Source organism: Camelina sativa, chromosome 6 (genome assembly GCF_030686135.1).
Source record: "Camelina sativa cultivar CO46 ecotype springtype chromosome 6, ASM3068613v1".
Classification (NCBI taxonomy): Eukaryota; Viridiplantae; Streptophyta; class Magnoliopsida; order Brassicales; family Brassicaceae; genus Camelina; species Camelina sativa.
This window is the reverse complement of record NC_141885.1, coordinates 15,785,848-15,809,432: the sequence shown is the minus strand read 5'-3', so window position 1 is coordinate 15,809,432 and position 23,585 is coordinate 15,785,848. Positions and strand designations below refer to the sequence as shown.

The following is a 23,585-nucleotide window of genomic DNA, read 5'->3' as shown; positions in this document are numbered from 1 at the left end:
ACAGAAGCGAATAAGACATGACAACAATTGTGATTGGAAGCCGATCCGTAAACAAATCGGTGTCAATCACCAAAACCCTCGAGTTTAATCGATTTTTCCGGATTTGAAGTGAATCTATCGCCGATTCACCGTTAACCTCAAGAGAGAAATGAGAAAGGGTCGCGAAAGAGAGAGAAGAAAATGAAAAAAAAAAAAAAATTAAATTTATCCGACAACCAACCAAAATTTGACACGTACCGTTCCTTATGGGTTGCTTCCGCTCCTTCCTGGAGAAGCGATTCTCGCATTTTAGACAATATTATTAGATTTTTTAATTTTTTTTCGGACATAAATAAGAAAGCAACCAACTGAGTAACTCTCAGTAATCATGCTCTTATAGACTCAAACAGTCAAAGAGAAGACGAGAATCTGTTAATGCAACAACAATTGAGTACTGTTTCCAAATGTTAAGACTTTGACTAAATAATGCATCCCAAATTCCAATGGATTAGTTAATCTCTTTATGATTAATCTATATATATATCATCTTTTTTTTAGTCTTCTTGACTGAATGACCTGTCTTCCGTTTACGCCGGCTGAAGTCAGAGACAAATCTGAATGTTTGACCACACCTTGGTTCAGCGCATATGTAAGGCCTAGCACCTGTGTGTACTCTTACAACCTTTCCATGGACATTTCAGGGGACGGTCGTCTGAGTGAACGCGCTGGTGTTGAACCAAATACTTGTGTGAGAAGAAGTTTTTACCACACCCTTTGATAGGGTAGATGTTTCTTTTATGTAAAGCCAACTGAAGTGAGTAAGTACTTAAAAATTCAGGTAAATGTCATTAGCAATTTGGTATGTTGTTGAGTCTTCTTTATCAAAAGGTCATATGAAGTCCACGGCGACAGAACTAAGACTATCAACCAAACAGAATAAACCACGTAGATAACATTTTATATTTCAACTATATTTAAATAACTGAAAAGTCTCTGTTCCTAGCTCGTAGATTGTCTTTTTCGATTTTACAGTACTGTATGCATAAATACGAATCTGAACATAGCAATTATCAAAAATTTATAAACATTAAGATTCAGTTGTAAAAATATATGCTTAGGCATGATCTAGCTCTGTTGTACTCCTCTTTGAGGTAAGGAACCATATTACGAAACAGAGAGAAGTTAACAAGGTTTAAACTTTCATATTGCTAGTGAGCGAGAGATTTATGTGACGATAAGAGACCAAGCAAAACATTATCTTAACAACAAGAAGATTTTATTATCAAAGCCGACATTAGGCCTTTAAATGTCTAATCAAAGAGAGAATCTGTCTGAAAGTGAAACGTCTGCAACAAACAATGGCTCTTCTAAAAGTTAAGACTTCGAATGAAATAATCCCAAACAGACAAAAGAACCAGAGACAAATACATACTTAGAAAACACCTAAAATCCAATTTTCTTCTATAGACCAATGGAGTAATCTCTTCATGATAGATTCAATGTTAAGAGCCTAAATTTACCTTTTCTTCGTCTTCTTAACCGAGTGACCAGTCTTCCTTTTATGCCGGCTAAAATCTGAGACAAAGCGGAATGTCTGACCACAATCCGGTTCAGCACAAACATAAGGCCTAGCGCCTGTGTGAACCCTTATGTGTTCGGTTCTAGACCAAGCCCACTTGAACGTCATCTTACATCCTTTCCATGGACATTTCAGAGGGCGGTCATCTGAATGAACACGCTGGTGTTGAACCAAGTACTTGTGTGAGAAGAAGCTTTTACCACAGCCTCTAACAGGGCAGATGTTTCTTTTATGCAAAGCCAACTGTTTTTCCGAAGTGAAACTCATTGTGCAACCCTCCATGTCACATTGGTATCCCGTGCATTCCTCTTCCTCATTCTCTGCTTCTTCATCTTCCTGCACATCTTCCTGCACATCTTCTTCACTTGCAACTCTGGCAAAGGAAGCGTTACTACTTCTCTTCTTACCAATCTTCTTTGGTTTTGATTCTGAAGATCCTCTTGACGGCTTTTGATTTCTCACCCTAAGTCGTGTGCTAGGTCCCTCCATGTATGAATCCAAGTCTTCAGTCTTCATCCCAGATGCAAATTCTTGCAAAGTACGACTTTTTGTGTCTCTCGGACTCTGAACTGTCTTGGTTTTTGCTTTTCGTTTGGCTGTGGACCTGGTTTGCCTCTTCCCTGTACTGCAAAGGTCTAGTTCCTCGAAAGAATTCTCTGGTGAATCATACTCACCACCCAGTCGATTAGCTTGCCTACTACTTCTGGATACTCTTCCCCTTTGCTGATAAACACCAGCTACTTCCGAATTATATGAGACTGGATTCCTAAAAACTTTAGTCCGTTTGCTCCTTGGAATTTCCCTAGGGTGCTTGTACATATCATCATCCTCATCATCCTCATCACGGTCATACATTGACTGCTTCTCTCTATATGGCTGAAAGCCATTCTCCATTGAGCTCTCTGAAACTGCACGTTCCCTTACAGTATATTCTTCTCCAAGTGAACGGTCTGAGACCTCCTCATCTGACTCAATTCCATTATAATCTTTATGTCTAGCAATCTCCTTGCGCTGATCAGACATTTGATTTGACGAATCACCAGAAGCCGTGTGCCCTGTCTCAAAATAAGACTCTTCCTCCTTTCCAGAAGCTCTCCATTGCTGCTTATAAGAATGATCTTCCGATGTGTCATCAGAAACTTCATCTTCCCTCTTAAAAGAAGTAAGCTTCTTGCGTGGCACAGCCTTTGCTCTTACCTTTCTCTTCCTACAATACTTTCTTCCGAACATTGTGGCTGCATCTCTAGAAACATTACAAGGAAACAATCTCTTTCCAGTGACATCCTCATCCATAGCAGTTCGGAGATGACAACTTCTTTCTTCTTCCCCCTCTAAGTCCTCCTCCAGCAAAAAGGGATGCACCTGAAGAGAGAAAAGAAAAGCAGTTTTAAATTGAACCAAACAAAACAAAAACAGAAGTGTACTAATGTCTGAGTTAGTATGATTTATGGTTAGTCAATAGTACCTGATGCGACATCCAAACTTTACCACACCATTTTCCAACCACATATTTTCTTTGTCTGAAAGATCTTTTGCCAGAAACTTCGGGCTTCGAGAGTGAGCTTACTGCCGGAGAGCTGCGACCGAACACATTGTATATGACGGAGTTGTAAGGCATCTGCTTACTGTAGAGAGGAGAGCGACTGAGAATAGCGCTGTAAGAAAGGTTAATACCCAACTTTACGGTCCAATCACTGTTCCCACCCTTAGCTTCAACATTATCCAACGCTGTTTGAATAGTTTCCTCATCCTCTCGGGTCACATTCCTGAACTCAGTATCATTCCATTCGTGATTGACGGCAAGCTCCTCGGCAACTATTTTTGCTTCAGCCTCTATCCTTGGGTACTCTGCAGTGATTATGCGTCTAAATGATGAAATTGACTCAACAATTTGCATAATTGATAAAGCAAAACCCAAACAATGTCACACGACCAGTAACAATGAAATCTTGTAGTTTTGTTGTTACCTGGATGGCATAGTAACATTATGTGAATCCCCCCAATATCACGAAGTTGCTGTTCCACTTCCGCAGCATGCTCAAGACAAAACACGTGTAACTGACAGGGATCGTCATCAGATCTTGGAACAAATGGTAAAGTTAATTCCAGAAGCGATGAATTATCGCCTTTAGTTAAACTATTTTGTTTGCTAGTAAGTCTCTGGCTATTAAAATCAGAAGTTCGACCATCTCTAGCCACCTCATTGCCATCTGTATCAAAAGATGATGCTTGAAATGCACAAGCATTTTCTTTTCTTTCCCCTTCTGAAGTAGAGGCATCTAAGCCTTTGTTATCTTCTTCCTCGGAATCAGAAGAGTCTCCATATGCTGAAACCAACAGCCCAAGAGCACCATTATCTTTATCCGCGTTTGTTAGGGAAGTTGTTGAACTTCTTTCATGGCCAGTCTGAACAGGAACATTGGAGAAGTAATTTACATCATGTTTCTCCAAGCTTTCTGCATGACGAAACAAAGTTAAGATAAATGATATTTAGGAGCCATAACAAGAAGTGCAACTTGAAACTTACGCGGATAATGTGATCTTGCAGCCTGACCAAGATTTGCAGATCCGGAAGCAGCTGTCCAATCATTGAAGAAGCTACTATCTGCAGACATGATGTATTTAGCTGCTGCTTCTTTAGGTTGAATAATAGCTACACAATCAAAACTCAAGACTCCGCATGTAACACAAGAAAAAAGCCTCTGATCCGAAAGCCGAGCAGCTCCACCTTTTTCCCTCCTTTCAGCATCAGACAGAGTTTCGTGAGTTTCCTTCTCTCCGCTTGCCAGGTGATTTCTATTCCTTTCACATAAAGATGTAAACTTTTCTTTCACTGAAACTGCATCCCTTAAATCGTTACTGAGACCGACCATAACACTATCAGAGCTAAATTCTTCAGACTTTAATTGGATTGGCTTTTCCTGGTTAGTTCTCAAATCGGATCCAATTCGCAGGTCAGAACAAACTGATATATCTGAGGAACTCTGTGGAAGAAGGCCCACTGGGGATCCTTTTCCAAGAGAAGAGAGCAGTTCATTGTTGTGGATAATATTTTCAACAAATAGCTTTTTGGTTAATCTTTCTCCTTCGCTTCTTTTCTTATCTTTCAATCTAGAACTCCGTGGTTTGGCGATGATGCTTGTTGGCACTCTGCAATGAGTAAAACATACCTTATATGAGCCCTTCAAGCAGCTTAAAAGTTCGTTTGTGTACATAAAAATGAAACAGTACCTAGAACCCAGAGCCAATGCAAAGTCGTAAAGTAGCTGGAGATGAGATACCATTGGAGGGTAATTTATTGCAGCTCTCCGGATGGCAGCATCTTTCGCCATTGTCAACCACTGGGGAGTTGCGATATTAGATGCCTCTCCAAAATTGAATCCTGTACCCCCCAAGATTGTTTTTTTTTTTGAATAATTTCTACTATTTCAACATATTAAAATCTTGAATGAGTAACTTGAAGGTTTTAAATAAAAGTTGGTTACTCACCATGACTAAACCCCGAATGATAAGCTCCTGGAAAGGTGACGACAAACTCTCCAGGATTTTGCACTAACCTGATACAGAACAGACCATTTGAGTACAGAATGGAAGCAATTAACAGTTTATTTTTTGGATCAAAGAAGAGAATGCAAACAACAAGATGATGAGATGAACAGAGCACAAAATATAAAAACCATTACCTGCAACATGGTATTCCAGCTTTAACAAATACTTCTGGAGACATCACGGTTGTCTTCTCACCAAGAGTAGAAAATGTCACTGGTAATACAACAACATAAGAGGCATAACCATTTAGTTAGTTTGCATACAGGTACATATGTAGCTTCTTCCCTGACAACTTTGGAGGAAAAAAGCAGTTAAAAGAAACAAAAAGAACAGAGACACAACAAAAACGACAATCAGAACAAGGAACTGAAACATTGAGTAACTATAAGTCACACTCTATTAACACTAATTAACCTTCACAGGATACTCACCAAGAGGATTGAGCTCTCCACCATAACCATGAACCCTAACCACCTCCTCAAAAGCCGGAGCAGCCTCCTTTGGCACGCCATACCAAGTCTTACTGGCCCCCATATGCAAGTAGTTAAGACTATGAAGGTCATGATCCTCCACATGCCAAGCAAACCAACTAAACATCATAGCAATATAAACCATCGGAGATGTAACTCCAGGAATGTCTTCCTTCATGAACTTAAGCAATGATCCTTCAGCTCTAGCCATTGCCCTCATGTTCCAAGCCGTCTCACCCACTGTTCCTCCATCACCACCAGACTCTCTCCTCCTCGCAGCTGCCAGACTCAGAGGTATAAAGGCCGAGCCAGGCATGTCATTTGCATACTCAACAGAGAAGGGTTTATCCACTGTGGCTCTCCAGTAAAGGGTTTCGATTTCTAGCGGAGAGAGTTGACTCTTTTTGCCACATTTCTTGAGATAATTCTTCTCAAAAGTCTTAGCTTTAAACTCGAACTCACCAAAAGAGTACTCCTCACCACTCTGCCACACGGGTCTCTGCACGGGACGCTGCTTCCTAGGGCAAAACCCGATCTGCTGTTGCCGCGTGGCGAATGTGGGACCGCCGTCATAATCACACACCCCGAAGCCTCCGTCACGAACCCTCCCCACCGCTCGAGCCGCCAGAGAACGGTTGAGGTTAGAAATCGAGGTTTTCTTGGAAGGAGGAGGCAGTGGAGGCAAAATTTTGCAGATTCCGTACTTAGAAGCTTCTTCTTCAATCTTAAAAATGTAAGCGATCGGATCTTGGAACTCTGCTAGAGTAGGTCGAAACTCTGGAGCAACCGGCAACGATTTAAGCCATGGAAACACGTCTTGACTCTGCTCTGAAACCGCCATATCTCTCACACGGAAAGCAAAACAAAGACCTTACTTTCAAAATTGCTTCACTCTCTGCTTCTGGGTACTAACTAAAACGCCATTACAGAGCATAAACAGAACAAAAATTTTGCAGAGACGGAAGAGAAAAAAAAAAATTTTTTTAAGAGATTCGACGAGTCTCCACCATTTCTCCGGCCAATAGATTTATTGTCTTAAAGGGGTCAATCCACTTTTCTCCTCGAGAAAAACGAAGGGGAGGGGTTTGATCTCGTTTCTTAGGTCACTCTGTTTTTTTATTGGATTAAAGAAACAGAGGAAAAAATTGTATTTTTCTTTTAGAGGGGGGGGGGGGGGTTGGGATGGGGTTTGGGGCAGAGCAAGAGATTGTGATTTCTTCTCAGTATTAAAACAAGTAAAGAACACTGATGAAAAGATACCCAAAAAGGGTACTTATTTTTTAATCATTTACGATTCTGCCATTTAATTTAGTTCGATTCGACACACACACATTTCTTGTTTGTCCTCTGTGTAAATCCGTTTGCACATTCGAAAACTCCTTTTTTAAAACCATAATAAAGAGTACAATTTTATTATGGATTAAAAAGTTTTAAAATTAGATACTTTTCCTTAAACATTTTGGGTTTTGTATTAACATAATCATAAACTTATTTAGTGAAATCAGCAGAAATTAGATTTGAGAATGAATATTTAATACCAAGATATCATATATATTGTGTTTTTTGGTTTGCTGAATACATAGATCATAGATGTGATTTTTATATGAATATGAGCCCTTGGTTTAACGAATGTTGCCTCTACCCACTCACGACACAATAAAGCAAAGGTGTATAATATGCTTAAAATTACACCAACAAAAAAAACGCTCTCAATCTTTAGAAATGATCACTGAACAAAAAATAATAAATAAAAATAATTAGTTGAAGATTCAAAATTAAAAAAATATCTACATTTCTTGGGAAAATAAAGCATGTTAAAGATAAGCACAACAATAGCTATAAGTAGCGTTGAGAGTTCATCAGAGTAACTAGGACAAATAAGTGTGTCTCAATAACATGAACCTTATCTTTAATGTATCTCTAGGCAAAGTAAATTCAAAAATCATCTACGCTTAACTCTGACAACATAAGCTTTGGCTTGAATCTAAGAAGGCTTATGTCCTAATACAGAAGAAGATGACTTTAGTTAGAAACCTGTTTCTGTTCTGTATCTGAAGATGGCGCTGAAAGCTCGAGTGTGACAGGACAGTGATCACTCCCATAGAAACCTGAAACAAATCAAGAACCAAATTGTTGCAAAAGAGCTAACACAATAATCTTATATGAATCTTTTTTAACACAATAATCTTATATGAATCTGTGTGATGAGAATGCGTTATATTTTATCTATGGCACCTTCTAGTTCTATCCCACGACCGTGCATCTTACAAGATACTATACGCTCTTTGAGTTGGTCAGATACCAGAAAATAGTCGATCCTCATTCTCTTTCCTCGGTACCTATGGCAACCAGAATATACATATTTAGAAATATGTGGAGGTTATGGACTCCATGCCATGTATAAACCGTGACACTCAATGTTGGTCATGTAAAATAAAACTAAAATGTGTAGTATCTACTCACTTTCCAATGGGATTCCCCGACCATGAGAAGCCACTTTCCATGTCTTGCTCCTTGTGTAGATACCGGTATGCATCAACAAGCTTTCCTCTGTAACAGTTTCCAATATACGTAGAATCAGATGTTCAGTGACTATAATCTCTATTCTAGAAAGTAATACTACTAAGACATATTATGCATACTCTTTCATAACTGCACCAAAACGTCCTCTCTCAGATGGTGTAAATCCAGGCTGTCCGCAGTCCTGCATAATCAGAAGATTCAAAATCACTGTAGTTACTGTATGATTCTAAAGTCCTTCTCACGGATAAGCTTTCGGTTCAGGCGTAGTAAAGTCATCTACAATAAGAGGTCACAATGCAGATGTAGAGACAAGAAAGGAAGGGAAATCAAAGGCCGACGGATACATACTAGAGAAATCAGGTATTGAGAGCCAGCTCTGTTTTTCTATAGATCTATATGTAATGAAATGAATAAATTTGTAATCCGTACCTCTTTGTTTGGAGGAACATAACCATTAAGCTTTGCTGTTGCGAAAAATTCTGGGTGGCTAACATCTATCTCCTCATGACTGCATATTACAAAAATCGAATCGAGGAATTAACATCAACTTTTATTCTGTAGTTCTTAAAGGGCTTAATTCAAAGATTATAGCTAGAGAAGAGGTAGAAAACATATCCTCATTACCTGACATTTAAGTCGCCACACCATATTAGAGGTTTATCAGATGTTTTGTTTACGAACTCAACAGTTCTCTTGTCCCATTTTCTTCTCCTCTGAAACGAATTCTCCTCCTCTTTCCAACCATTGTTAGGCGAATACGTATTCAAAAGACGAAATGTCTCAAATTCAACTAAGATAACACGACCATCAGGTTCATGTTTAGATGCTGCATGAATAGTGACAAGTATATAAGTTAATCACCAATCTGATCTAGCTATGATATATTTCTCCCAAAACTTTGAGGTCAAGAAAATGGCATAACCATAACAAGACAGATAAAACAGACGTGGTTTCAAATTGCTAGTGTGCAAGAGATTCATGTGATGAATAGGAACAAGTAACAAGATTATCAAAAATACCTAATTTGTCCAGGTTAAAGTAAACTTTTTTGGTCTTGAAACATTTTTTCACTAACAAAGCTGTCCCTGCATACTTTGAGTCCGCGAGAGACCACCAAACTTGATAATTTCCAAATGGTGGACTTGAGAGAGCCCGTGTCAAAATCTGCAGTTGGAGCAAGTTAATTTTCCCATAACTATTATCAAGCTTAAACGTTATCCAAACAACAAGAGAGTTTGTTACTCCAAAAGTAGCTCCTGCTTTGTTCTAAATTTTTTTATAACCATGCCACTGCAATGTTGATTCTAAGTTCTAACTAATACTCCAAAATCTCCTAGTAATCGCAAATGCATCAAAATACAGAGCTATAACAATTCTTGTTCCGTTGATGTTATACTCAGATATTACCAAAGAAAAACAAGAAAGTCAATACAGATTTATGGTACCTGTTTTTCCTCACGCAAAACTTTCGTGTCATCGCTCAACTCTTCAGGATTTTTAGGTTTTCCCTTCCCACCAGCAGCAGGCATTCTTACTTCCTAACATTAAGAACACGTCAACTGCTAAGTTCGTAGTCTGGCCCCAAAACAAAACGACGCTAAAAGAACTAACAGCACCATTGTAGTCAGTAGCCACAAATAAATAAAGTAAGAGTCTGATCTTTTGCACCACTGACCATTTACAGTGTCATAAGTGACTGAATTTGCATCAACAAGTCAACAAGTTGAACTCACATTTAGAATTAATCCAAAGCACATAATCTGACATACTACCAACGCATGTATAAAAGCATCTTAACTTGGGTAGCTTACTAGAAGTCTAGAACACTAAACAGCATACAAAAATTCATAGGCAACCATCAACTTATATATTTCCATAGCAATACCCACTGACTTGAAAAGATCAACACTTACAGCTAAATTTGAGAAAATTCAAGAGATGCCCAAAACAAACAACAAGCAAAAGTATCTCTTTACATCACATACTACCTTCCTTCACCAACAGAGGTCAGCAAAATACATCAAGAAAACTCAAAACCACTTCAACAAAAACCTAGAAGATTAAGATATTTTTAAGCTCCACACACAAACACCTAAGCACATTTACTTACATTGCTCAGAATCGACCCAACGAATCAAAAATAGCAGAAGCAATCACCTGTATGGCGATGACATCGGGGTCGAAATCAGAAACGAACTTAGAGAACTCAGTCCAGTTGTTTTTCACCCGAAGAAGGAAGCTATTAGCGTTCCACGTCACAAACTTGGACGGCTCTTTCAGGTTCTTCTCTTCTCCAACTCCATCTCCGTCTCCGTCTCCGTCACGCTTTTCCGGCGAGAGGAGGCATGGTTTCTTAGCCGCCGTTGAGCCTTCCTTCTCTATGGGTTTGAAAAATCGCTTCATAGCTTTTGCAACTTAGTAGCTTTTTACAGAACAGAAACTCAATTCATCAAAACTTTGATACTTATTTGAGAAAAAAAAGGAACGAACTTTACGTCGTCTCAGTCAAAAAAGACTCAGCCTTTGTGTTTGGGCGTTTTGTTGTACTTGTACCCTCGAATTTAACATAGATATTAGCAACAAATGTGGTCAAGGAAACCAATTTACACAGTAAAACCCAACAACACTCACAAGCCCAAAATATTAAAACGTTCAGTTCATATAACGTGTAATCGAGTTGTATAGTTTCTTTTACATAAATGATACGCTTTACTTAATTATACACAGACCAATGCTGCCTGAGAGAAAGAAACAATTTTTTCAATGTGGTTTGTGTTTTGTTTTTTAACTAACGAACTGTTTCTGGAGAAGGCTTCCACAGAATGCCAAATCAAATCTCTCCTCTGGAGGGTCTCCAATGCAGTCGAAAATCGCATCTGCGTTCTCAAAATCTTCATCTGCGGTGTACCTATACAAATCCAAAGATGAATGATTCATTTTTTATTGTTTCTGGTTGATATATGAATGACAATTCTGATTTCTGAAGAGGGTTCTCTAATAAAACTCACCCACTCTTTGTAACTATACAAGTCATTCCTGCAGCTTTTGCAGCTGCTAGACCGATCCCGCTGTCTTCAACCACAACACATCTACACACACTCACAAAACCAAATCTTTAGAGAGTTATCTAAACTGACTCCTTCATGTTAAAATAAAAATTAGTAACATTTACTTTGAAGGATCAACTCCAAGGGTTTCAGCTGCTAAGTTGTAGATGGCCTGTTACAAAAAAATGTTCGATAACTAGGTCTTTAACCAAGATGGAAGCAAGCAAACTTGTTGTGAACTTGTGATAGAATGGAAGGTGAGTAAATTACTGGGTCAGGTTTCTTTTTCGGGACTACGTCTCCAGCGAATATCTTGATTTTCTCGGCTCGTTCTGGTCCTAGCAAGCATGAAACTATAGCAGAAACCTGAGATCAGGCCAAAATGAGAGGAAAAAAACTAGATTCACATTTCCCATAAGATTATACAATTCTTTCAAGCTAGACGATTCTCGCATAATCATGTTAGTAACAGCGCTGCATGTAGTCTTGTTTAAGAAAACTCATATGAGGACATGATCATACTGATAGTGTCTAGAAACTGAAGTAGTAGAACCTGATTGATCATACCGCCTTCTCATTTGAAGTGCTGCACACAGCTACTTTTACTCCATTCGTTAAAGCTTGATCTACCAACCTACAAAGTATTAGCAATAGGGTTCAGTTAACCTCAACCTACACTAGATCAATATAAAGTTCTAAAAGATTACTAGAAACAACTAGCCTTACAAGTTACAAACATTCATATAAGTTTCATACACTAAAAATCAAATTCAAAGAGATCAAAAGCAAGTGATTTGGAGATATATATAAGAAGTGATACTAACTTTGCAACACCAGGTCGAAGAGGAAGCAGCTTTTTCTCAATGAGAACCATGAAAAGCTCAGTCTTTTGCTTGTGAAGACCAGCTATGAACTCTTTCCTCTCTGCTTCATCCTTGGGAGCTTTATCTGGCCAACCTACCTTGTTAAAATACGCCGTCATCCTACAAAAACAGAGCCAAATCCAATTTCATCCAAAAAGATACAAAACTGATAACTTCATCAACAATCAAAACAATCTTGGTATAGTAAAATTGTGTGTAATACCTTTCTTTACCCCCACCGATTTTAAGCAGCTCGCCGTATAACTCAACATCCCAAGTAACACCCAATTCTCTCTGCAAAAAAAAGATTCAAAATTTCATCACCTGAGCAATACAAAAGACACTAAGGAACACAAGTCGAGGAGGAACTGATCAGAAACCTCTTTGAAAGTGTCGTTGAAGGAGATCCGATGACCGTCCTTCTCAGTATCAACAAGAACGCCATCGCAATCGAAGAGAAGAGCAGAAGGAAGAGTTGTAGGAGATGAGGAAGCAGAGCAGGTGATTCCGACGGTGCGAGAGGCTCTGTGTACCATCGGTTTTGCTCTCAGACACTTACCGTTGCATCGCAACTTCGCCAACTTTGCCGACGGTGCCGCATTGGGGATGATGAACGAAGGAGATGATAACTTAGATTGAGTTGAAGAAGAAGATGGTGTTAGTGAAACAAAGGAAAGAGAGATTTTCACAGTGGCCATTGTTTTGATCCTCTCCCTCTCACTCACTCTATCTCTATCTAGTCTACGAAATAAATAACGGTCGCGAATTTGTTCTAACTTATCCGGTCTTGTGTTAACGACCACAAAAATCAGAAAGAAAGAACCACCCGGGTACGGGTCGGATTTGGGTACGTTACTTATTAAAACCGGGTCGGGTCGTTTTGTGATCTGTATATATTTTTGACTAATCAAATCCATTAAAAAAAAACTTAGAACACTTATGGTTAAAGTCTCTCCTTCACTAATTTTCAAATTATTTTTGTCTTAATTCTAAGCATTAAATGTTTTTACTGGAACACACTAATTCAATTGTATTTGATTTAGATTAAATTCATAATTTTTTTTGTGAAAAGAAAAAAAAATATGAAAAATATAAACATTGTCTATTTACAAGTTACATTTAAAACAATGTAATTAAAGTGAGATAAAAATAAATAAATTATCAAAAGGAGAGAAAAATGAGATGGAAAGAGAAAAGTAAGATAGAATAAAATAAAATAAGATAAAAGGGGTGTAAAGTAACTTTATATGGTAAAAGTATACCGACAGCAAAATGTATGTAATTGTTATTAGTTTATAGAAAAGTGGGTGTACATCCAATATTTTCATAAATATTTTACTATTTTTAAAACAAAGATAAAAATAAAATTAAAAATTCAATTTAACATCATTAATTTCATGTGTATAAATAAGGACAAAAAACAATAAAGAGAGGCGAGTTCTCTCTTAACCAAACTCTTGCAACTGGCTCAATTTGCTACTGTTGGTTTGGTTTTTCTCACTCTCTTCTCTTTCCGAGAAAAAAAATTCTAAGAGAAAGAGAGAAAAATGTCTGAAGCAGGAACAGAGAGGGAGAAGAAATCTGCAGCTTCTGCAGAAGCTCACACCAGAGGAAACAACACTCAACAAAGTTCTTCTTCTGGTAAGTTTTACAATCTCTGTATTTTTCATCTTTCTTATGTTCTTTTTTTTTCTTTCTTGAAATAATCTTATGTTCTTTGTTTATAACGATCTTGCTTAATGCTTATGCAATAATTGTGGATGTTAGAAGGAGACATCTATTTTCTTTCCCCTCTTTTTTTTTTTTTTTTTTCAGGCCATTACTCTGTAATTTTCTGGAAACAAAAAACATTTTTTCTTTCTTTTACAACTATCATAATTGAGTTTTTACAGATCACACATAATAGTAACGTATATGGATGATTAATATTTAATTGGTTTGTGCCTCTACTAAAAATTTGTTTGAAAAAACAAAAGTATATATTTTTCAACTTTAAGATATGGATATTTTTTTATTAAAGTGAATAATAGTATAATTAGGGATTTCCAAAAGAAATAGTAAAATGGGTTAGAGGGTGGTTCTGCATGTAGCCATGGGGTGACGCCTTCTACTATAGGACCCGTCAATCTTCGTCGTAGTCTCTCTCCTCTTCATGCTACCGAGATCGAAGCATTTATCTGGGTCATGCGTTATATGATTGGGGCGGATAACCATCTGTCGTTTTTTTCACCGACTGCTTTGACTTAGTAAAGATGGTGTCTTCGTCTTCCGAGTAGCCAGCTTTTACACATTATTTGGAGAACATCCAGGCGGATAAAGAAGAGTTTGTTTTTTTTTTCTTAGTCTACGTCCCATGCTCTCAGAATAGTAAAACGGATAATTTAGCGCGACGTGTTCGCACTTAGTTCTTTATATAAATAATGTTCGTTTATTTCTTTGTTGTCAAAAAAAACAAAACAAATAGTAAAATAAACTTGGTTAAAACTAAAATTAATTAAAAATTACACACTAAACAGTCAAAATTTCTATGAAGGTTATCTGAAAACGATTCTACTGGTATCATTCGTTGGAGCTTTGGCATGGGTTTATCAAACAATCCAACCACGACCGGCTAAAATCGTCGGCTCTCCCGGTGGAGCAGCCGTGACATCGCCGAGGATCAAACTGAGAGACGGGAGACATCTTGCTTACAAGGAATTCGGAATCCCTAGAGACGAAGCTAAGTTCAAGATCATATTTATCCATGGCTTCGATTCTTGTATGCACGACTCGCCGTTCACCCATTTCTTATCGCCGGTAAGTTTTCCGGTCAAGTCTCTGATTACCCATTTGTCCAATCACCGATTCCGTGTAGTAAAATTTTTAAAGTTTGTATCTTTTTGGTGAAGCTAATGAGTAAAAAAATTGTGTCTTTGTGCATAACTTTGAAGGCTCTTGTGGAGGAATTGAAGATATACACTGTGTCTTTTGACCGTCCTGGTTACGGAGAGAGTGATCCTAACCTAAATGGGTCACCGAGAAGCATAGCATTGGATATAGAAGAGCTGGCTGATGGGTTAGGACTTGGACCTAAGTTCTATCTCTTTGGTCTCTCCATGGGTGGTGAACTCACTTGGGCATGCCTTAACTATATTCCTCACAGGTACTACTACATTTTTTCCTTTTTGTTTGAAATGATTCAAACAATGGCTAAGATGTATTGTGAAGTGTGGGACGTTTTGTTTTGGTTGTGGACTTTGTTAACAGGTTAGCAGGGGCAGTACTTGTTGCTCCGGCGATTAACTACTGGTGGAGAAACTTACCAGGAGATGTAACGAGTGAAGCCTTCTCTCTTATGTATCCTGCAGATCAATGGGCACTTCGAGTTGCTCACTATGCTCCTTGGCTTACATATTGGTGGAACACTCAGAAATGGTTCTCTTTCTCCAATGTGATTGCTGGTAATCCCATTATTTTCTCTCGTCAGGACATGGAGATCTTGTCTAAACTCGGATTCGTCAATCCAAATCGGGTACAAGCACATCTATAGACTTGTGCAGTTTGGTTCGGTTTCTGTATCACTGAAGATGATTTTGAATCAAATGCTGTGTTGATTCTTTGTTTTTCCAGGCATACACAAGACAGCAAGGTGACTATGTAAGCCTACACAGAGATTTGAATGTCGGATTCTCAAGCTGGGGATTCAGTCCATTAGATCTTCAAGATCCATTCCCGAACAAGAATGGCTCGGTTCACGTATGGCAAGGCGACGAGGATAAGTTTGTGCCAGTGAAGCTTCAACGGTGTATCGTGTCAAAGCTGCCATGGATTCGTTACCATGAAATCTCTGGATCAGGACATTTGTTGCTGTTTGTGGAAGGTATGACTGACAAGATCATCAAGTCACTTTTGATTGGGGAAGAAGAGGTTGTTAGTAAGAGTAGAAAAGTCTCTATTTGAGTTGATGTGTTTGAGACTATTTATCTGCTTCCAATGTCTGCAAACTGATTATGATCAACTATAAAAATAAAATTAAAACCTCAAACTACAACTGCATCAGAACCCATATTGAATCTTGTATGCGAGCAAGTGTATTAAATCTTCAAAGGAAAGGGCTGGCAACATTTACGTGAGCAAATGTAGACATCAATGCATAGATTATAAATAACAACATTGCAATTACCTTTAAAATGAAGCGTTCTTCACACCGAGAATGACATTGGTCGCAGAACGGTCGAACACTCTTGCTGTTAGAAACCACTACATACTCATATCCATCAACGTTTATGTTGCGTCCTGGCATGAGACGTGAGAAGTCTACAAGTACACACTTGACATGTAAAGTTACCCCACAGTCATAACAAGTGTAGAACCATTTCTTTAAATCTGTTTCGGTTTCGCATATCACACCAATATTTTTTTTCATAAATCACATCATTCTCGCCGTGGCATAGAGAAAGAGGATGCTCATCGCAGCTATATTTTACCGTTTCAGGTAAATTAGCACAGTAGAAATCCAAATCAAAGTCACAAGTATCACAACATAGGACTCTAGGTTTCGCCATTTTGTTGTGACACGAACTGCAAGACGACTTGCCTTGCGTTTTGTAGTAAAATAAAAGATGTGAATGACCATCATGGAGCAATGGTTTTGATATTGAACCGCAAAGAACATCTTGAATCCAATCACCAGAAACGTACCTAAAAGGCTAAAACCATTGGAGACTGTTCTACAAGCATCACACTCAGACCAGTTTTTGGAAGAATCTTTATCTCCGACGTGTAGCGTAATGGTTTGTTGTTGAACACATGACTCCTTTTTCGAGGGAGAGTCGCACATCTTTCATGAAGAACATAACAGCATTGCCCACAACTGTAGCTAGGATCATACAATATAGGAAAAATACAAAATTAGTAAACCTAGATGCCAAAGAAATCACACCAAATGGATTTGTAATCACACCAAAATTGCTATGATCGCGTATTAAGTTTGGTTTTTCTCCCTATTGGATTTGTAATATTTTCAGACGATCATATTATTTTAATAACCTAGATGCCATATTAAGCGAATCATTATAACATAGATTGCTATATTGATTGTAATTTAAATTACTAAGCTAGATTGAGATGATTTTTTTTTTTTTTGACAACCTAGATTGAGATGATTGTAAACGCAATCCCTACTATTATTTGTAAAGTCGTTTAACTAATAAACCTTTGTTTTGTAAGAAATTACAAGGGTATACCATTGAAAACAAGACAAAATAATATATCTGTTGTAAACTAGAGAATTTAGGAAGTGAAATCTCTTAGTCTTATTGATTAATGTCGAGGTTACAAGTATATATAATAGGAGTACAAGGGCTAAAGCCCATAAAGCAATCGAGTACATAAGATAGGCCATGGGCCGTGAAGCAATGGCCATGGGCCGTAAAGCTATGGCCGATGAGTCGTACATGTGCGGACAGTAAATGGGCCGTAAGGCCATGTCCTAACGGACTGTGAGCGGGCCGGTCTATGGAGTCCACAAGTGTTTTACAACACTCCCCCTTGGACGAGATGACCGTGCCATGTTGGATGGGATCGCTGCAATGTGCTTAGGGGATGCTGCCTCATTAAAACCTTACCAGGAAAACCCAATGGGACAAAACCTTGGTGAAGGAAAAAGAGTACAACACACATTGCTCCCCCTGATCCAAACATCACTCCAAGTCCTGAAGTCTCTGCATCCCAATCTTGTGCGTGAGCTTCCTGAACGTCGATGTCGGCAATGCTTTGGTGAAGAGATCGGCTGAGTTGTCGCAGGACTGTACTTGCACCACTTGAACTTCTCCGGCCTTTTGTAGTTCATGTGTGAAGAAGAACTTCGGCAGTATGTGCTTCGTCCGATCTCCCTTGATGTATCCTTCCTTGAGCTGGGCGATGCAAGCCGTATTGTCCTCGTAGATGACGGTTGCTCCCTTGCTGTCTTCTAAGCCGCTATCCGTCCGAATATGTTGAGTCATAGACCGCAACCAAACACACTCACGGCTGGGTTCATGGATGGCTAGGATCTCCACGTGATTTGACGATGTGGCCACAAGAGTCTGCTTCATTGAACGCCAAGAGATCGCCGTACCGCCGTGCGTAAACACATAACCTGTTTGTGACTTACCGTTGTGTGGATCAGATAGGTAACCTGCATCAGCAAAACCAACTAGACAGTCTCGGTTATGGTTAGTATAAAATAAACCAAAATCAACCGTCCCTCGCAGGTACCGTAGTACGTGTTTAATACCATTCCAGTGCCGTATAGTTGGACAAGAACTATATCTTGCTAGGAGGTTCACGGCAAAGCATATGTCCGGCCTAGTATGACTAGCCAGGAACATTAACGCTCCTATAGCACTGAGGTAAGGCACTTCAGGTCCAAGAATTTCTTCATTGGCCTTCTTAGGAGCAAATGGATCTTTATCCAAGTCTAAGCTTCTAACAACCATTGGGCTAGTCAATGGGTGAGCTTGCTCCATATTAAATCTCTTGAGTACTTTTTCTGTGTATGCCTTTTGATGCACAAGGATCCCATTATTTACGTACTCAAGTTGCAATCCCAAACAGAATTTTGTTTTGCCTAGGTCTTTCATCTCAAATTCTTTCTTGAGGTATTCTACAGTTTGGGCGATTTCCCTAGAGGTACCGAAGATGTTTAAATCATCCACGTAAACTGCTCTTATCACAAATCCTTTGTTTGCAAACTTCTTTATGAATATACATGGACTGATTGGGTCGTTCTTATAGCCTTTCTTAGCTAAATAATCACTTAAGCGATTATACCACATTCGACCACTTTGTTTCAGTCCATAAAGCGATTTGTCTAGCCTTATGCAGTATTGGTCTCGAGTACCATTTTTACATTTATGTTCTATACCCTCTGGTAATCTCATATAAATCTCATTATCCAGTGGACCATATAAATAGGCGGTTACAACATCCATTAACCGTAAATCCAAATTTTCTCTTATGGCCAGACTTATTAGATATCTAAAAGTCGTTGCATCCATCACAGGGGAGTATGTCTCCTCATAATCTATGCCAGGTCTTTAAGAGAATCCTTGTGCTACAAGCCGTGCTTTGTATCTCACTATCTCATTTTTCTCATTTCTCTTTCTTACAAAGACCCACTTGTGTCCAACTGGTTTAATGGTAGGTGTCGTCCTTAAGATCGGACCAAACACACTTCTCTTCTTTAAAGAGTTTAACTCCACATCAATGGCTTCTTTCCATTTAAGCCAATCTTTACTTTGAGTGCACTCTAATATGGATGTGGGTTCTAGATCCTCATTTATCTCAAGTGCTACCTTGTTTATAAATATTTCATCAATGTCGACATTTTTCCGGTTCCATTTTATTCTAGACATTATGTAATTGATTGATATCTCATTGTTATCAATTCCTTCAGGTTCTTGAGGTTCAGCGTCCTGAACTTCACCTGGTACATTAATTATTTCCGCGGCCATGTCTGGTTTTTCGGTAATTCCCTGAACCTCGGTCTGTTTTGCACCTTTAGACTTTCGAGGATTTTTATCTTTGGAACCTAACGGTCTACCTCGTTTCAAACGTGGTTTAGACTCTGTAGCAACTTGTTTATTGTGTTCCTTCTGAACATCAATACGTATTGGTGCATTGCAAGCTGGTATGTACGATTTTGTTACTCTCTTTGGGTCAGCAAAGGAATCTGGCAATTGATTAGCTAGCTGTTGTAAATGTATAATCTTTTGAACCTCTGCATCACATGCTAGAGTTCGAGGATCTTGCCAATTTAAGGATGTTTGATTCCATGTTAGTTCCTTGACCAGCTTGCCGGTCTCACCACCTATCGTAGGGAATTCGGACTCAACGAATTGACAGTCCGCGTATCTGGCCTTAAATAGATCCCCTGTCAATGGCTCAAGATACTTTATTATGGTGGGAGACTCATATCCCACATATATTCCCATCCTCCTTTGAGGTCCCATCTTAGTTCTCTGTGGTGGAGCAACGGGTGTATAAACGGCACAACCAAATGTTTTGAGATGGGATAAGTCTGGCTCTTGACCCGATAATAGTTGGGATGGTGAATATATGTGTTCACTAGATGGCCTGATGCGTATGAGTTCTGCTGCATGTAAGACCGCGTGTCCCCAAGCCGACACAGGAAGCTTCGATCTCATTAACAATGGTCGAGCTATTAATTGTATACGTTTAATGAAGGATTCAGCTAATCCGTTTTGTGTATGGACATGTGCCACAGGATGTTCCACACTCACCCCCATGGACATACAGTAATCATTAAACACTTAGGATGTAAATTCACCAGCATTATCTAGACGTATAGTCTTTAGTGGAAAGTCTGGAAAATGTGCTCTTAATCTTATGATTTGAGCCAACAACCTAGCAAATGCTAGGTTCCTTGTGGATAACAAGCATACGTGAGACCATCTGGTTGATGCATCGATCATAACCATGAAATATCTAAACGACCCACAAGGTGGGTGTATTGGTCCACATATGTCACCTTGTATCCTTTCCAGAAAATGCAAAGTCTCTTTTGTGACTTTTACTGGTGATGGTCTTGTAATGAGTTTCCCTTGTGCACATGCTACACAAGTGAGATTTTTAGGGAAAACTCTTTTCTCTTTAAGGTTGTGCCCATTTGAACTCTTAATTACTTTACGCATCATGTTCGAACCCGGGTGGCCTAACCGGTCATGCCATAGAGTGAATTGTTCAGTGAACATTTTGTGCTTAGCCATGTTAGCTTCTATCATGTTTATCTTAGCATGGTATAAACCAGTGGCTAGTGCAGGTATAGTCTCTCGGACCTTCTTTTGGCCGTTTACATTTTCAATAATGTATAGGAATTCTTTAGTTCCTTCACCCTTGGTTTCAACATGATAGCCATTTAATCTTATATCTTTAAAGCTCAATAAGTTTCTCTTAGAGCTAGGTGAGTATAGGGCATCACTTAGTTCAATATGTGTGCCGTTAGGCAACAAAATGTGAGCCTGGCCGTAGCCTTCTATCATGTTGGCTATACCCGCAATTGTACTAACATTTGCACTTTTCATTTTAAGATCTATGAAATATCTTTTGTCTCTTAGTATAGTGTGGCTGGATCCACTGTCCACTACTAGTTCACTCATGTCCTTGGCCATTTCTATAAAATAGGACATAATTTTGTATTTTAATGAGACAATTATAAAATAAAAACCATTGCATTTAAAATAAAATAATCATCCAATACAATAAAGAAAATAAAGCATAAAAGCATTGAAATTAAACCGCATTAAAACGAAAATCAATCATCTTGAAAACAATCGGAAGTCTCTAGCAAGTCGTCATTCTCATGATCGAAGTCTTCTTCATCATCGATGTACGCATAGTTGGCTTCCGGGTTTTTCTTTAGAACTTCTTGGTATGCATCAATGAGGTGTTTGGGAGTTCTACAAGTCTTGGACCAGTGGTTTGACATACCACATCTGTGGCATACCGATTTGACCTTGGTACGTGGTTTAAAGGACGTATGGCCCTTAACACCACGTCTGCGGCCTCCTCGGCCGGCCTGTCCGCCACGGCCGCCACGGCCACTACGTCCTCTGCCACCACGGCCTTGGCCGTAGTGTCTTTCTATGTGGACATAGTTGGTCTCATGGGGCATTTTGGGCTCCTTAGGCTCCATTGTAGTTTTCTTTCCCAAATCAACCTTATTTGCTTCCGGTAATGGGGCTGTACCGGGAGGTCTCATAGCACTGTTCATCAGCAGCAACTCATCATTCTGCTCAGCTAGCAGTAAACATTCAATGAGTGCCCCATAATCGGCAAAGCCTTGGTGCCGGTACTGTTGCTGAAGAACTCTATTGTTAGGGCTGAAAGTAGACAAGGTCTTTTCTATCAGTTCCCTCTCAGTCACCTCTTTTCCACATAACCTAAGGAGTGAGACAATCCTAAAAAGCTCAGAGTTATACTTCTCCACGGATTTGTAATCCTGGATCCTTAGGTTCTTCCAATCAAACTCGGCCTTTGGAAGGAGCACCGTCTTTTGGTGCCCGTAACGGCGTTTAAGCTGTGTCCAAAGGGCGAGTGGATTGTCTATAAAGAGGTACTGGCTCTTGAGACTCTCTGCAATGTGATGGTGCATATGTTGGAGACACTTATTCTTCCTCTTATCAGTGCTCTCAACTTCCTCATCAATGCAGCCAGCTAGGCCATTGGACCTTAGGTGGATTTCGGTGTCTTTGACCCATTCCAAGTAGTTCTTTCCAGAAGCTTGCAAGATGGGATAGTCAAGGCTTTTGAGGTTTGCCATCTGCATATAATATAGACAACCGATAGTTAGCATGCGATATTTGAGACCGAATCATGCAACAAACATTTATTCAGGTCATGCGGTATTTGAGACCGAAACATGCCTTGGGCCATGCGGTATTTGAGACCGAAACATGTCCTTGCCCATTATAGATTTCGTATGGTTTAAATTCATGCATGCAAAGACAACAAAATCAAATATGTATGCATGCAATAATTTCCTTATTTCTAGATAGGATTTCCTTTTTCTTAAATTTCCTTTTAGTCTAGGATTTAGTAAATTTGTTTTAAGAGTTTTAGATGATTAGGAACTTATCCTAACCAATATTTAATTTCCGATTTCATGTTTTAATTTTATAGAAACTTAACAAAAGTTTTTAATTTAATCGGACATGCTCTTAGAACATTAAAGTTAATTTTATTTAAATTTTAGGATAATGATTAAAGGTTTATAGAAATTATCCTAATAATCCTAGAACAAGTTTCATGCTCGATTTTTATGTTTTCATGGCCGAAAATTTGCAGGAAATTTATGTTCAAATTTATGCTTAAGGAATCCTAAGAATTAGTTCATGCAGCCGATTTTTCTAACATCCTATACATGATCTAATTTCAGTTATGATGCATGAATGATCCAAGTTTTAAATCCTAGAACAGTTTAACAATATTCGATTTTAACAAGTTCATGTTCTAGGCTCTTATGCAACAAATAATCCAAACAACCAAATTCGATTTCATGTTTGACAAAGTTTGGTGCAATTTACAAACAACCTAACAGCCCTATGCAATCCGATTTTAAGATTTACATGGATATAACTTTAAGGTTTGTTTGTTTATGTACTTGGAAGTATTAGGGTTTAATAGTTCATTAATGTTCATGTTCGATATTAGGGTTCTAAGAGGGTTCGGCCATGTTTTACCTTTCACCGGTTTGGATCTGACTGGATATGGACCGGGAGCTAACAGACCTCGGTTTTAACTCTCTCTCGTTCACGGACCACGAATAGAAACCACGAACCGGATCTCAGATAGAACCACGAACCAGATCTCGGACAGAACCACGTACTGGATCACGAACAGCGTCCGCGGACAGAAACAACGAACAGGTTCCGCGGATGATGAACAGCTTCCCACGAACAGCTTTGTACTTCTCTCGTCCGGTATCACGAACCACGAACAGACGAACTCACCCCCGAACACGGACCAAGAATCTCGATCAAGCTGTCGATAGAAGCTTGATCACGAGCTTAAGGTATGCTCGTGAACAAGGAGA

General features: G+C 38.9%; 5 protein-coding genes across 6 annotated transcripts; 1 reads left to right on the top strand and 4 right to left on the bottom strand.

Moving 5' to 3' along the window:
• Window positions 1–1,233: 1,233 nt before the first annotated feature.
• On the bottom strand, window positions 1,234–6,958 carry LOC104791059 (lysine-specific demethylase REF6). Its single transcript, XM_010516857.3, has 8 exons — window positions 5,539–6,958; window positions 5,242–5,320; window positions 5,048–5,115; window positions 4,790–4,940; window positions 4,086–4,708; window positions 3,526–4,014; window positions 3,024–3,406; window positions 1,234–2,920 (listed from the first exon to the last, which is right to left on the bottom strand). Exons 1-8 carry the CDS (start codon window positions 6,416–6,418, stop codon window positions 1,496–1,498), a joined length of 4,098 nt encoding a protein of 1,365 aa, XP_010515159.1. The 5' UTR covers window positions 6,419–6,958; the 3' UTR covers window positions 1,234–1,495.
• A 394-nt stretch (window positions 6,959–7,352) lies between these two features.
• Window positions 7,353–10,645, bottom strand: LOC104791058 (DNA-(apurinic or apyrimidinic site) endonuclease). Its single transcript, XM_010516856.3, has 9 exons — window positions 10,258–10,645; window positions 9,546–9,638; window positions 9,120–9,264; window positions 8,725–8,926; window positions 8,530–8,608; window positions 8,220–8,281; window positions 8,041–8,127; window positions 7,813–7,916; window positions 7,353–7,685 (listed from the first exon to the last, which is right to left on the bottom strand). The coding sequence occupies exons 1-9, from the start codon at window positions 10,501–10,503 to the stop codon at window positions 7,600–7,602; spliced, it is 1,104 nt and encodes a 367-aa protein (XP_010515158.1). The 5' UTR covers window positions 10,504–10,645; the 3' UTR covers window positions 7,353–7,599.
• Window positions 10,646–10,741: 96 nt separating this feature from the next.
• On the bottom strand, window positions 10,742–12,832 carry LOC104791057 (CBBY-like protein). Of its 2 annotated transcripts, none has more exons than XR_015559088.1 (8): window positions 12,391–12,788; window positions 12,234–12,304; window positions 11,972–12,130; window positions 11,701–11,781; window positions 11,418–11,513; window positions 11,273–11,319; window positions 11,109–11,189; window positions 10,742–11,008 (listed from the first exon to the last, which is right to left on the bottom strand). XR_015559088.1 is itself a non-coding variant. In XM_010516855.3 (8 exons), the coding sequence occupies exons 1-8, from the start codon at window positions 12,706–12,708 to the stop codon at window positions 10,885–10,887; spliced, it is 963 nt and encodes a 320-aa protein (XP_010515157.1). In that variant the 5' UTR covers window positions 12,709–12,832; the 3' UTR covers window positions 10,742–10,884. The 2 variants fall into 2 exon arrangements, 1 of the variants encoding a protein (XP_010515157.1); XM_010516855.3 differs by having other exon boundaries at window positions 11,715–11,781; window positions 12,391–12,832.
• Window positions 12,833–13,314: 482 nt separating this feature from the next.
• On the top strand, window positions 13,315–16,034 carry LOC104791055 (uncharacterized). Its single transcript, XM_010516854.2, has 5 exons — window positions 13,315–13,651; window positions 14,544–14,806; window positions 14,941–15,152; window positions 15,257–15,521; window positions 15,620–16,034. The coding sequence occupies exons 1-5, from the start codon at window positions 13,558–13,560 to the stop codon at window positions 15,947–15,949; spliced, it is 1,164 nt and encodes a 387-aa protein (XP_010515156.1). The 5' UTR covers window positions 13,315–13,557; the 3' UTR covers window positions 15,950–16,034.
• A 5,271-nt stretch (window positions 16,035–21,305) lies between these two features.
• Window positions 21,306–22,313, bottom strand: LOC104698962 (uncharacterized). Its single transcript, XM_087456146.1, has 3 exons — window positions 22,054–22,313; window positions 21,740–21,933; window positions 21,306–21,634 (listed from the first exon to the last, which is right to left on the bottom strand). Exons 1-3 carry the CDS (start codon window positions 22,311–22,313, stop codon window positions 21,306–21,308), a joined length of 783 nt encoding a protein of 260 aa, XP_087312272.1.
• Window positions 22,314–23,585: the final 1,272 nt, after the last annotated feature.